The sequence below is a fragment of the Nerophis lumbriciformis genome, linkage group LG14 (genome assembly GCF_033978685.3).
Source record: "Nerophis lumbriciformis linkage group LG14, RoL_Nlum_v2.1, whole genome shotgun sequence".
Lineage (NCBI taxonomy): Eukaryota > Metazoa > Chordata > Actinopteri > Syngnathiformes > Syngnathidae > Nerophis > Nerophis lumbriciformis.
This window is the reverse complement of record NC_084561.2, coordinates 3,891,753-3,906,323: the sequence shown is the minus strand read 5'-3', so window position 1 is coordinate 3,906,323 and position 14,571 is coordinate 3,891,753. Positions and strand designations below refer to the sequence as shown.

At 38.4% G+C, this 14,571-nt stretch overlaps 1 protein-coding gene across 1 annotated transcript in view; it reads right to left on the bottom strand.

Annotated features, from left to right (window-relative positions):
* The window catches only part of insrb (insulin receptor b), a 297,078-nt gene that overhangs the window by 40,875 nt on the left and 241,632 nt on the right, over positions 1-14,571 (bottom strand). Inside the window, exon 11 of the mRNA XM_061976197.2 lies at positions 10,086-10,284. Coding sequence (XP_061832181.1) covers positions 10,086-10,284 — 199 coding nt within the window. The remainder of the gene's footprint in view (positions 1-10,085; positions 10,285-14,571) is intronic.

The window sequence follows — 14,571 nt, the reverse complement described above, 5'->3', positions numbered from 1 at the left end:
AATAGACAATGTCTCATTTGCACCCCCTGCTGGTGAAATCTATCAAAATGAGGGTGGTCCCAAAAAGGAGGGATTTTTCACATTGACTGTGTGTCGCTTTTAAAAGTGCTCCCCCTTCTGGTCAACATATGAAATAACAAGTGTGTGTAAAAATGTGAAATGTTCCCCCTCTGGTCAACATATGAAATAACAAGTGCGTGTAAAAATTTGAGATGTTCCCCCTCTGGTCAACATATGAAATAACAAGTGCATGTAAAAATTTGAGATGTTCCCCCTCTGGTCAACATATGAAATAACAAGTGCGTGTAAAAATTTGAGATGTTCCCCCTCTGGTCAACATATGAAATAACAAGTGCGTGTAAACATTTTGAAATGTTCCCCCTCTGGTCAACATATGAAATAACAAGTGTGTGTAAACATTTTGAAATGTTCCCCATCTGGTCAACATATGAAATAACAAGTGCGTGTAAAAATTTGAGATGTTCCCCCTCTGGTCAACATATGAAATAACAAGTGCGTGTAAAAATTTGAGATGTTCCCCCTCTGGTCAACATATGAAATAACAAGTGTGTGTAAACCTTTTGAAATGTTCCCCCTCTGGTCAACATATGAAATAACAAGTGTGTGTAAACATTTTGAAATGTTCCCCCTTTGGTCAACATATGAAATAAGTGTGTGTGTAAAAATGTGAAATGTTCCCCCTCTGGTCAACATATGAAATAACAAGTGCGTGTAAAAATTTGAGATGTTCCCCCTCTGGTCAACATATGAAATAACAAGTGCGTGTAAAAATTTGAGATGTTACCCCTCTGGTCAACATATGAAATAACAAGTGCGTGTAAAAATTTGAGATGTTCCCCCTCTGGTCAACATATGAAATAACAAGTGCGTGTAAAAATTTGAGATGTTCCCCCTCTGGTCAACATATGAAATAACAAGTGCGTGTAAACATTTTTGAAATGTTCCCCCTCTGGTCAACATATGAAATAACAAGTGTGTGTAAAAATTTGAGATGTTCCCCCTCTGGTCAACATATGAAATAACAAGTGCGTGTAAAAATTTGAGATGTTCCCCCTCTGGTCAACATATGAAATAACAAGTGCGTGTCAAAATTTGAGATGTTCCCCCTCTGGTCAACATATGAAATAACAAGTGTGTGTAAACATTTTGAAATGTTCCCCCTCTGGTCAACATATGAAATAACAAGTGCGTGTAAACATTTTGAAATGTTCCCCCTCTGGTCAACATATGAAATAACAAGTGCATGTCAAAATTTGAGATGTTCCCCCTCTGGTCAACATATGAAATAACAAGTGCGTGTAAACATTTGAGATGTTCCCCCTCTGGTCAACATATGAAATAACAAGTGCGTGTAAACATTTTGAAATGTTCCCCATCTGGTCAACATATGAAATAACAAGTGCGTGTAAAAATTTGAGATGTTCCCCCTCTGGTCAACATATGAAATAACAAGTGTGTGTAAACATTTTGAAATGTTCCCCATCTGGTCAACATATGAAATAACAAGTGCGTGTAAAAATTTGAGATGTTCCCCCTCTGGTCAACATATGAAATAACAAGTGCGTGTAAAAATTTGAGATGTTCCCCCTCTGGTCAACATATGAAATAACAAGTGCGTGCAAAAATTTGAGATGTTCCCCCTCTGGTCAACATATGAAATAACAAGTGCGTGTAAAAATTTGAGATGTTCCCCCTCTGGTCAACATATGAAATAACAAGTGCGTGTAAACATTTTGAAATGTTCCCCATCTGGTCAACATATGAAATAACAAGTGCGTGTAAACATTTTGAAATGTTCCCCATCTGGTCAACATATGAAATAACAAGTGTGTGTAAAAATTTGAGATGTTCCCCCTCTGGTCAACATATGAAATAACAAGTGCGTGCAAAAATTTGAGATGTTCCCCCTCTGGTCAACATATGAAATAACAAGTGCGTGTAAAAATTTGAGATGTTCCCCCTCTGGTCAACATATGAAATAACCAGCGATACTTGTGAGTGGAACTGAAATGCTTGAATGTCCAGGGTGAGTGGAGTGTGTGGATGTTGGAACGGTTCCAATCGGTTGAGAAATGTGGGTTTGCATTTTGACTATTCTGTTACGGCGCACGCACAGTCTACTTCTCCCTCCTCTGCGGGAGCACTTGGAGGAGCCGTTGACAGCGCGTTCGGACACGCCCCTGCTCGCGTTGAGCGCAGCACGCCCACGCAGCACGCCCACTCAGGCGACATCCACTGCTGCTTCCACGCCTCCGACGTCATCCTCTTCGCCTCCGACGTCTCCTTCTCGTTTCCGGCGAGATGCACCATGGTGCCACTCGCATCCGCCTTCCCGACGGCCAAGATGGTGGTCATTCCTTGGTCGCCCGTCTCGCCATCTTCAGCGGCGTTCTACTCGCCGCCGCCACCAGACTCGTCCCCGGTGGATTCGGGGACACTTGGGCCGGCGACCCACCACCAGTTCGCCCCTCCGCCCTCCCATGATGTTTGTTCCTGTGCTTTTTGTGGTTCGACCTGTAGGACATCTGGGAGCTGTCCATAAGGAGGGGGGTACTGTTACGGCTCAGACTCCTGCCAACGCCGCTCATCAATCTGTGCACTCCAGTGAGTGCACCTCGGGACACGCCCACGGCCGCGCTCAGCCAGGGACGCGCCGCGCGCGTCTCCGCCCAGCAGATGCCGTCAGCTGCAATCATTTGCCGGCAATCGGCACACCTGCCTGTGATGATCAAGCGGTCTTCTTAAGCCTGGACAACCTTCGGTCGCTCGCCCGAGTATAGTCTTCTTACCCTTGTAAGCATCCCGTGTCTGGCTTCCATCCCGCGAACTCGCGCCTTCCCTGTGACTTCCGTGTTTTCGTTGTGTTCTGATGTTCCTGTTGTCTTCCTGCAGCGCTTCCCGTGTTCTTCCGTGATCCCCTGTTGTTTCCCCTACCTCCCGGACTGCCCTTTTGGATTCTCGACCTACCGCTTGGAAACGGATCTTGCCTCTTCTCTCCTGCCCTGGATCATCTGCCTGCCCAATGGACTGTCTTCCTGCCTTGTTCCTCCTCTCGCCCAACACAACACTTGGTAACTCACACTACAGCTAATCACACACATAGCCACACATCACATACACTTTTGGATCTAGTTCACACTCCATTTCCTTAGTTTATATTTGTATTGTTTGATTATTATATATATGTATACATATATGGTTAATATATATAATAAATCCTTGTACATACTGCCCTCTGGTGTCTGTCGCCGTCACCTCCCCTTAGTCCAACCATTACATATTCATTGTCAATAAGCAGTAATTCCTGGAAATTCCGGGAAAATTGGGAATTACCGGGAGAGGAGTATGTGTGGATAGTTGAAAAGTCCAAATCGGGTAAAAAGTGGCGGAAATTTTTGAGAATTTGGGGTTTTGTAAAACTTTGAATGTGTCTAATGAGAATTTCCTGGACATTTCGGGAAAACTGGGAATTTTTGAAAATATTTTTACTGGCTCAATTGTCCGAGAAGATATGATTGGTTTGGTGTTGGAATTTTTCCCAAATCTGTTGAAAAATGTTGACGTAGTAACAGTTTGAATTGAGAATTGGTATTTCGGAATTCCTGGACTTTCAGGAAAACCGGGAATTTGTACGGAGAAAAAAAAAATAAGAGCATTTGTTGTCGCAACTAAAAGGAATGTTTTGAGGGAGAATGGTTGGAATTGGTTGAAAAATGTGGACAGAGAAAACTTTCCAGAAAAAGGTGCAAATCGGGAATTTTTAACTTGGAAAATGGTTGTTTGATTGTCCACGGTGAGTGGAAGGTGGTGAATTCATAATTAATAAATAATGATGCATATAGAGACATACTGTAATAACTTGAAGTAAATAATGAAGATTAAAAAGTAATTACAAACAAAAATAAATAAATAATAATAAATAACTAAAAGCTTACATGTTTTATATTTACATAGTGTGTACCGTCTTTTTCGGAGTATAAGTCGCTCCGGAGTATAAGTCGCACCGGCCGAAAATGCATAACAAAGAAGGGAAAAAACATATATAAGTCGCGCTGGAGTATAAGTCGCATTTTTTGGGGGAAATGTATTTGATAAAAGCCAACAGCAAGAATAGACATTTGAAAGGCAATTTAAAATTAAAGCTGCAAGCAGCATTGGTCGGGCCCGCGTATTTGGCAGGTGCTAGTCCTAAATGTCCCAATACTTTTGTCCAGTGATAGTCCTAAGTGTCCCAATACTTTTGTCTACTTTTAGTCTGAAGTGTCCCAAGACTTTTGTCTAGTGTACCTACCTTGTCTGCATTGTGTGGGCACGTTGGTGCTTCCTGCTTTTAAGCAGCCATCTTAAAAAAACTGCAGCGCAGCGGGTCTTTGAAGGCTCATAAAATCAAAACCGGAGCAGTTAGACAAAAAGCGCTTCTGTCATTGTAATCCATCCATCCATCCATTTTCTACCGCTTATTCCCTTTTGGGGTCGCGGGGGGGCGCTGGAGCCTATCTCAGCTACAATCGGGCGGAAGGCGGGGTACACCCTGGACAAGTCGCCACCTCATCGCAGGGTCATTGTAATCACAAGGGTTCAATCTCTCTCCTGTGTTAGTTTGAAGGCGAAACGACAAACGCGCTCAGAGGAGTTCGTTTTTGAAGGAAGGTGACCGGTTTTTACAAAAAATTTGTTTTGAAGGGGGAATAGCAAACTTCCTGTTGATTTTTGCCGGGGGTTGTCAATTAATGAAATGTAGGTCTAAGTGAGACCTACATAGAGGTTTTTGTTTCATCTCTCTCTGACCTTCCCAGTGGGAGTTACAGGCAGTTTTGTCAGTTTTTTCATCCGAGGAGCAGTTTTTTCTCCGTTTTATTCAAAAATTGCTCTAGAGCGCAATTTTTAAATTTGGGGTTAGGTTTTTTTATTAGATCACAATTTTTGCCAGTCCTGATGTGTGCGTTCAGTTTGGTGAGTTTTGAAGCGTGTTAAGGGGGTCAAATTACAGCTCAAAGAGGAAAAAGTTACTGTTTTTAGTACTTTTTTGTCTTGAAGGGGGAATAGCCAACTTCCTGTTGATTTTTGCCCGAGAATATACTATTATGAAATCTAGGTCTAAGTCAGACCTACATAAAGGTTTGTGTTTCATGTCTCTCCGACGTTCCTAGTGGGAGTTACAGGCAGTCTAGTTTTTTTTTTTCCTAGGGGGCGCTAGAGCGCAATTTTGAGTGTTGGGGTTTTGTTTTTTGATAAAAAGTTTTGCCGTTTATTACTGATGTGTGTGTAAAATTTGGTGAGTTTTGAAGCATGACAATAGGTCCTTATGTCCCATTGCATAAGTCCTTTTGCAATGGGCCATGCGGGCCCTAATAAATGAAGAATAGTGAACAACAGGCTGAATAAGTGTACGTTATATGAGGCATAAATAACCAACTGGTATGTTAACGTAACATATTATGGTAAGAGTCATTCAAATAACTATAACATATAGAACATGCTATACGTTTACCAAACAATCTGTCGCTAAATCCCATGAAATCTTATACGTCTAGTCTCTTACGTGAATGAGATCAATAATATTATTTGATATTTTACGCTAACGTGTTAATCATTTCACACATAAGTAGGGATGATGTTCGAAACCGGTTCTCAATGTTCAATAAGAAAAGAATCGTTCGATAAGAAAAGAACCGATTCCATGGACTCGAATCCCTTTTTGAGAACCGGTTCCCGTTAACGAGGCCACTATAGTAAAGAAAAAGAGTCGGTTCTTTATTCGAATCCCTGGGAACGAATTCCGTCCCACAAGAAATGCCCTGTGGGACATTACAGGAAATGAAGTAGCTCAGTCACACACAAGCAGCAAAAATAATGGACCGGAAAAAACGCCTCAAGGCATGGCTATTCACCTATAGCAGGGGTGCTCACACCTTTTCTGCAGGTGAGCTACTTATCAATTGATCAAGTCGTGGGGATCTACCTCATTCATATATATAATTTATATTTACTTATTTATGAAATATATGTTTTTGTTAACAAGTTAAAGGTGTTTAATGATAATGCAAGCATGTTTAACACATATAGTTAATATTGTTAATAAATTAAAGGTGTTTAATGATAATACAAGCATGTTTAATACGTATAGTTAATATTGTTAACAAGTTAAAGGTGTTTACAGTTAATGCAAGCATGTTTAACACAAATAGTTAATATTGTTAACAACTTAAAGGTGGTTAAAGATAAAACAAGCATGTTTAACACTTATAGTAAATATTGTTAACAACTTAAAGGTGGTTAAAGATAATAAAAGGATGTTTAACACATATAGTTAATATTGTTAACAAGTTAAAGGTGTTTAAAGATAATACAAGCATGTTTAACACAAATAGTTAATATTGTTAACAACTTAAAGGTGGTTAAAGATAAAACAAGCATGTTTAACACTTATAGTAAATATTGTTAACAACTTAAAGGTGGTTAAAGATAATAAAAGGATGTTTAACACATATAGTTAATATTGTTAACAAGTTAAAGGTGTTTAAAGATAATACAAGCATGTTTAACACATATAGTTAATATTATTAATAAGTTAAAGGTGTTTAAAGATAATGCAAGCATGTTTAACACATATAGTTAATATTGTTAACAACTTAAAGGTGGTTAAAGATAATACAAGCATGTTTAACACATATAGTTAATATTGTTAACATGTTAAAGGTGTTTAAAGATAATACAAGCATGTTTAACACATATAGTTAATATTGTTAATAAATTAAAGGTGTTTAATGATAATACAAGTATGTTTAATACATATAATTAATATTGTTAACAAGTTAAAGGTGTTTAAAGATAATACAAGCATGTTTAACACATATAGTTAATATTGTTAATAAGTTAAAGGTGTTTAAAGATAATGCAGGCATGTTTAACACATATAGTTAATATTGTTAACAAGTTAAGGTGTTTAAAGATAATACAAGCATGTTTAACACATATAGATTCCTTTCTTTCATGAAGACAAGAATATAAGTTGGTGTATTACCTGATTGTGATGACTTGCATTGATTGGAATCAGACAGTGGTGCTGATAATGTCCGCATTTTCGAATGGAGGAGAAAAAAAGTCCTCCTTTCTGTCCAATACCACATGAAAGTGGTTGGTTTTTGGCATCTTATTTGTCCAGCTTCCGTACTCCTTTGTATACACTTTACAAGAAATACATTGTCGGCAAACTCCGTAGCTTGCTAGCTTGTGCACGCCAGCTTTCTGAGACTCTTATTTTGGTAGCGCAGGCAGGATGAAGCAGAGCTTTTATTGTGCAACTGTGCAGTCGGTCTTTGGAGTTTTGACGACAGGTACGGCGCCAGAGTCTGTTGAAATAAAGTGTTTCTCGCCTTCCAGTCGGTAATTTTAATGAGCTGGCAGCAGCCAGCGTCATCTCAGAAGACCCTCGGGTGCCGTGAATGTCAATCAAGTGACGAAAGTGACGTCATAGTGAAGATTTGTGATCGCTCATTTTTAGGACTATTTTTTTAATGCCTGGCTGGTGATCGACTGACACACCCTCCGATATCGACTGGTAGATCGCGATCGACGTAATGAGCACCCCTGACCTATAGTGATCACAGAGACAGGTTGTTTTTGTGTTACTGTATATATTTGTTTTTCTGAAAAATCCCACTTAATATACTTTGGGTAACAACAGTCAATATTTTTTTTTAAGGGGGGGTAACAATCAATATTTTTTTTTTCTTTTTTTTTTTCTTATAAAATAAAAGTGAGCTTTTGTTAAACCAAATATTGTGTTTTTTTTCCATAACAACAACCTATCTGGATTCGATAAGAGAATCGATAAGGAATCGGTTCGATAAGAGGATTCGATAATGGGCTCAAACTCGATAATGTCTTATCAAACATCATCCATACACATAAGTCGCTCCTGCATCACGTATATATTACATGTTATTATGAATGTTACTAGATACTACATATATACTCACATCATGTATATATTACATGTTATTATGAATGTTACTACATGACATATATACTTACATCATGTATATATTACATGTTATTATGAATGTTACTACATGACATATATACTTACATCATGTATATATTACATGTTATTATGAATGTTACTAGATACTACATATATACTTACATCACGTATATATTACATGTTATTATGAATGTTACTACATGACATATATACTTACATCATGTATATATTACATGTTATTATGAATGTTACTACATGACATATATACTTACATCATGTATATATTACATGTTATTATGAATGTTACTACATGACATATATACTTACATCATGTATATATTACATGTTATTATGAATGTTACTACATGACATATATACTTACATCATGTATATATTACATGTTATTATGAATGTTACTAGATATTACATATATACTTACATCATGTATATATTACATGTTATTATGAATGTTACTACATGACATATATACTTACATCATGTATATATTACATGTTATAATGAATGTTACTACATGACATATATACTTACATCATGTATATATTACATGTTATTATGAATGTTACTACATGACATATATATTTGCATCATGTATATATTACATGTTATTATGAATGTTACTAGATACTACATATATACTTACATCATGTATATATTACTAGATACTACATATATACTTACATCATGTATATATTACATGTTATTATGAATGTTACTACATGACATATATACTTACATCATGTATATATTACATGTTATTATGAATGTTACTAGATACTACATATATACTTACATCATGTATATATTACATGTTATTATGAATGTTACTACATGACATATATACTTACATCATGTATATATTACATGTTATTATGAATGTTACTACATGACATATATACTTACATCATGTGTATATTACATGTTATTATGAATGTTACTAGATACTACATATATACTTACATCATGTATATATTACATGTTATTATGAATGTTACTACATGACATATATACTTACATCATGTATATATTACATGTTATTATGAATGTTACTAGATACTACATATATACTAACATCATGTATATATTACATGTTATTATGAATGTTACTACATGACATATATACTTACATCATGTATATATTACATGTTATTATGAATGTTACTACATGACATATATACTTACATCATGTATATATTATATGTTATTATGAATGTTACTACATGACATATATACTTACATTATTTATATATTACATGTTATTATGAATGTTACTACATGACATATATACTTACATCATGTATATATTACATGTTATTATGAATGTTACTAGATACTACATATATACTTACATCATGTATATATTACATGTTATTATGAATGTTACTACATGACATATATACTTACATCATGTATATATTACATGTTATTATGAATGTTACTAGATACTACATATATACTTACATCATGTATATATTACATGTTATTATGAATGAGTATAAGTCGCACCCTCGGCCAAACTATGAAAAAAACTGCGACTTATAGTCCGAAAAATACGGTACAAACAAAAATACATAAATAATAATAAACAACTAAAAGCTTACATTTTTTATATTTACATACTGTGTATATATTATTAATGTTGTAAATACAAATGTGTATATATCTAGAAAAGGGTGGTCCTAAAGAGGTAGGTATTTTTCAGAGGTCTCAAGAAGGTAATAAAGACACAAATGTGTGTGAATGGCAGTCTGCATGACTGCGCCGCTGACTGGCATGAATGATAATGGGCACAGTCATGCCGCCTGTAGGGACGCCCTAACAAAGCGAGTGTGTGTGTGTGTGTGAGGGTACAGTAGGTGCACTGGGGCCTCCACAATCAGCACCTCCCACCCAGAGACCACCCACTGTCCCGGCCAGAACAGAAAGAAAAACAGTAGACAAACACATGGAGGAGACAAAGGCGGTCATCTTGTTTGGCCTGCCAGGAAAGAAGAAAAAAGCTGGAGGGCGCTGATGGCCGCAGCTTTTTGCGGGCGTGACAGAAAAAACGAAAGTCTACCTGCTCTCGAAGACTTCGTTGTGCAGGTAGTTCTCGAAGGTCTTGCGGTACTCGATCTCCTCCTGCTCCTTCTTCAGCTGCACGTCCGTCTTGGGACAGGCACAGCACTTGCCGCCTATGTTGGGCTCGTCCGTGTGGTTCCACTTCTGCTCGTCCTCGCTGTCCAAGTGGGTCGGGGTCCGGGACGGCAGCTTCATTCCTGCAGCAGCCAGGGGGAAAGTGTAACTGAACAACTCAATCAATCAATGTTTACTTATGTAGCCCTAAATCACCAGGGTCTCAAAAGGGCTGCGCAAGCCACAACGTCCTGGGCTCAGATCCCACATCAGGGCAAGGAAAAACTCAACCCAATGGTCCCAAAAAGGAGGGATTTTTCACATTGACTGTGTGTCACATTCATACTTGCCAACCTTGAGACCTCCGATTTCGGGAGGTGGGGGGTGGGGGCCGGGGCGTGGTTAAGAGGGGAGGAGTATATTTACAGCTAGGATTCACCAAGTCAAGTATTTCATATATATATATATATATACAGGTAAAAGCCAGTAAATTAGAATATTTTGAAAAACTTGATTTATTTCAGTAATTGCATTCAAAAGGTGTAACTTGTACATTATATTTATTCATTGCACACAGACTGATGCATTCAAATGTTTATTTCATTTAATTTTGATGATTTGAAGTGGCAACAAATGAAAATCCAAAATTCCGTGTGTCACAAAATTAGAATATTGTGTAAGGGTTAAATTTTGAAGACACCTGGTGCCACAAACTAATCAGCTGATTAACTCAAAACACCTGCAAAGGGCTTTAAATGGTCTCTCAGTCCAGTTCTGAAGCCTACACAAACATGGGGAAGACTTCAGATTTGACAGCTGTCCAAAAGGCAACCATCGACACATTGCACAAGGAGGGAAAGACACAAAAGGTTATTGCTGAAGAGGCTGGCTGTTCTCAGAGCTCTGTGTCCAAACACATTAATGGAGAGGCAAAGGGAAGGTAAAACTGTGGTCAGAAAAAGTGTACAAGCGATAGGGATCACCGCGCCCTGGTCAAGATTGTGAAAAAAAAAACCATTCAAAAATGTGGGGGAGATTCAGAAGGAGTGGACAGCTGCTGGAGTCAGTGCTTCAAGATCCACCACCAAGAGACGCTTGAAAGACATGGGTTTCAACTGCCGCATACCTCGTGTCAAGCCACTGTTGACCAAGAAACAGCGCGAAAAGCGTCTCACCTGGGCTAAGGAAAAAAAGAGCTGGACTGCTGCTGAGTGGTCCAAAGTCATGTTTTCTGACGAAAGCAAATTTTGCATTTCCTTTGGAAATCGAGGTCCCAGAGTCTGGAGGAAGACAGGAGAGGCACAGGATCCACGTTGCCTGAAGTCTAGTGTAAAGTTTCCACCATCAGTGATGGTTTGGGGTGCCATGTCATCTGCTGGTGTCGGTCCACTCTGTTTCCTGAGATCCAGGGTCAACGCAGCCGTCTACCAGCAAGTTTTAGAGCACTTCATGCTTCCTGCTGCTGACCTGCTCTATGGAGATGGAGATTTCAAGTTCCAACAGGACTTGGCGCCTGCACACAGCGCAAAATCTACCCGTGCCTGGTTTACGGACCATGGTATTTCTGTTCTAAATTGGCCCGCCAACTCCCCTGACCTTAGCCCCATAGAAAATCTGTGGGGTATTGTGAAAAGGAAGATGCAGAATGCCAGACCCAAAAACGCAGAAGAGTTGAAGGCCACTATCAGAGCAACCTGGGCTCTCATAACACCTGAGCAGTGCCAGAAACTCATCGACTCCATGCCACGCCGCATTAACGCAGTAATTGAGGCAAAAGGAGCTCCAACCAAGTATTGAGTATTGTACATGCTCATATTTTTCATTTTCATACTTTTCAGTTGGCCAACATTTCTAAAAATCCCTTTTTTGTATTAGCCTTAAGTAATATTCTAATTTTGTGACACACGGAATTTTGGATTTTCATTTGTTGCCACTTCAAATCATCAAAATTAAATGAAATAAACATTTGAATGCATCAGTCTGTGTGCAATGAATAAATATAATGTACAAGTTACACCTTTTGAATGCAATTACTGAAATAAATCAAGTTTTTCAAAATATTCTAATTTACTGGCTTTTACCTGTATATATATATATATATATATATATATATATATATATATATATATATATATATATATAAGAAATACTAAGTCAAGTATTTCATATATATATATATTGTCATGTCTGTGTAATCATGTTTTGTTTTAAGTCATGTTTTGTTTAAGTTCTGGCTTTTCACTCCCTTGTCTTGTTTGCATGATTACCCCATTAGTTTCACCTGTTCCACGTTAGGACTCATTGTGCACTCTTGTTTGTCACCATAGCAACCCATTAGTTTTCACCTGTCACGTCACGCACCTGTTTCACGTTTTGAGTCACGCACCTGCTTTCACTAATCATGTCCATAGTATTTAAGTTCATTCATTTTCTGTTGTTCGTCCTGACGACATCCCCGCATCTATGCCCCCTGTCACACTCTGTCCACCTCTGCGCACTTCACGTCCATGCCAAGTAAGTTTGTTTATTATTGCCACAGTTAGTGTTTTTTTGTTGTTCCTAGTTTTTTTGCCCCCGTGCAAGTCTTTTGTTTTCATTAGTCAAGTTGTACATCCGCCTTGAGCGCGCCTTTTGTTCTTTTGAGTGTTATTATTAAAAATGTATCTACCTCCACGCCCTGACCAGTCCAATTCACTTGCACCTCGGGAGAACAAACCACGCCATAGTCCCCGTCTTGACATATATATATATATATATATATATATATATATATATATATATATATATATATATATATATATATATATATATATATATATATATATATATATAAATAAAATAAATACTTGAATTTCAGTGTTCATTTATTTACACATATACACACACATAACACTCATCTACTCATTGTTGAGTTAAGGGTTGAATTGTCCATCATTGTTCTATTTGTCACTATTTTTCTAACCATGCTGTTTTTCTAGCCACCTCTGACGATGCATTGCTGTGTGGCACGCACAAAAGTGCTTTCATCAAATGCACTAGATGGCAGTATTGTCCTGTTTAAGAGTGTCACAACATTGCTGTTTACGGCAGACGAACTGCTTTACGGTAGACAAAAACGTGACTGCTGTTGTTGTGTGTTGTTGCCGCGCTGGGAGGACGTTAATGAAACTGCCTTACAATAAACCCACATAAGAAACCAAGAACTCGCCCTCCATCATTCTACAGTTATAACGTCATTGGGCAGGTACGCTGTTTATATTATGTGCCTGAATTTCGGGAGATTTTCGGGAGAAAATTTGTCCCGGGAGGTTTTCGGGTGAGGCGCTGAATTTCGGGAGTCTCCCGGAAAAAATCCGGGAGGGTTGGCAAGTATGGTCACATTTAAAAGTGCACCCCCTCTGGTCAACATATGAAATAACAAGATTGTGTAAAAAATTTGAAGTGCTCCCCCTCTGGTCAACATATGTAATAACAAGTGTAAGAAATTGAAATGCTATGTATATATATATTTATATATATGGATGTGAGTGTGTATATATATATACATATATATATATATATTAGAGATGCGCGGTTTGCGGACACAACCGCGGAGTCCGCGGATTATCCGCGGGTCGGGCGGTTGAAATAAAAAATTTTTTGATTTTATCCGCGGGTCGGGTCGGGCGGTTAAAATAAAAAAAAATTTGATTTTATCCGCGGGTCGGGTCGGGCGGTTGAAATAAAAAAAAAATTAGATTTTAAATAGATTCAGGCGGGTGGCAGTTAAACCAATTGGGAAATATATATACATAGTTAAATGTTGTTACCCACATACGAAAAACGAGCAGGCACCTGCAGCATATGCCACAACAGAAGAAGAAAAAAAAGAGATGGCAACGCCGGCAGCAAACGTGGTACGCGACAAACTAAAAAAGGGAATACTAAAGACCAGGGGGAAAAAAGGCCAGAAAAGTTCAGCGTGGACTCGTTTTTATGAGGTTGTAAATCAGGATGATAGTAATGCTGGCTACGTGATTTGCAAGAGCTGCGACGCTGTTTATGTCTACGACAGTCACAAAACCGGGACATCTAACATTTGTGCAAAACCCCGAACCTCCACAAACACCCTGAGCATGAGCAGTTTCGTCCGCCGTGATCCCAGAAGAGTGCCACAGGATGTTAAAACAAGATAGAACGCAGCTGCCTGCAGCAGTTTGAGCGGCGCGAGCGCTCTTGGAGGTGCGCTCAGCGCGGCTCCCAGATGATTGCGCACTGGTGTGCGTCCGGGCCGTGACAGCGTGGCACGCATTGAATGTCTCTGCTACATTGGATCAGTCTCCTTTCTTTAACAGGCAAAAGCTTTATAACCTCACTAATGCCTTGCATCGTCTATATTAGACATATAACAACGGGCGGGTGCGGTTTTGATTAAATGTTAGTTCGGGTGG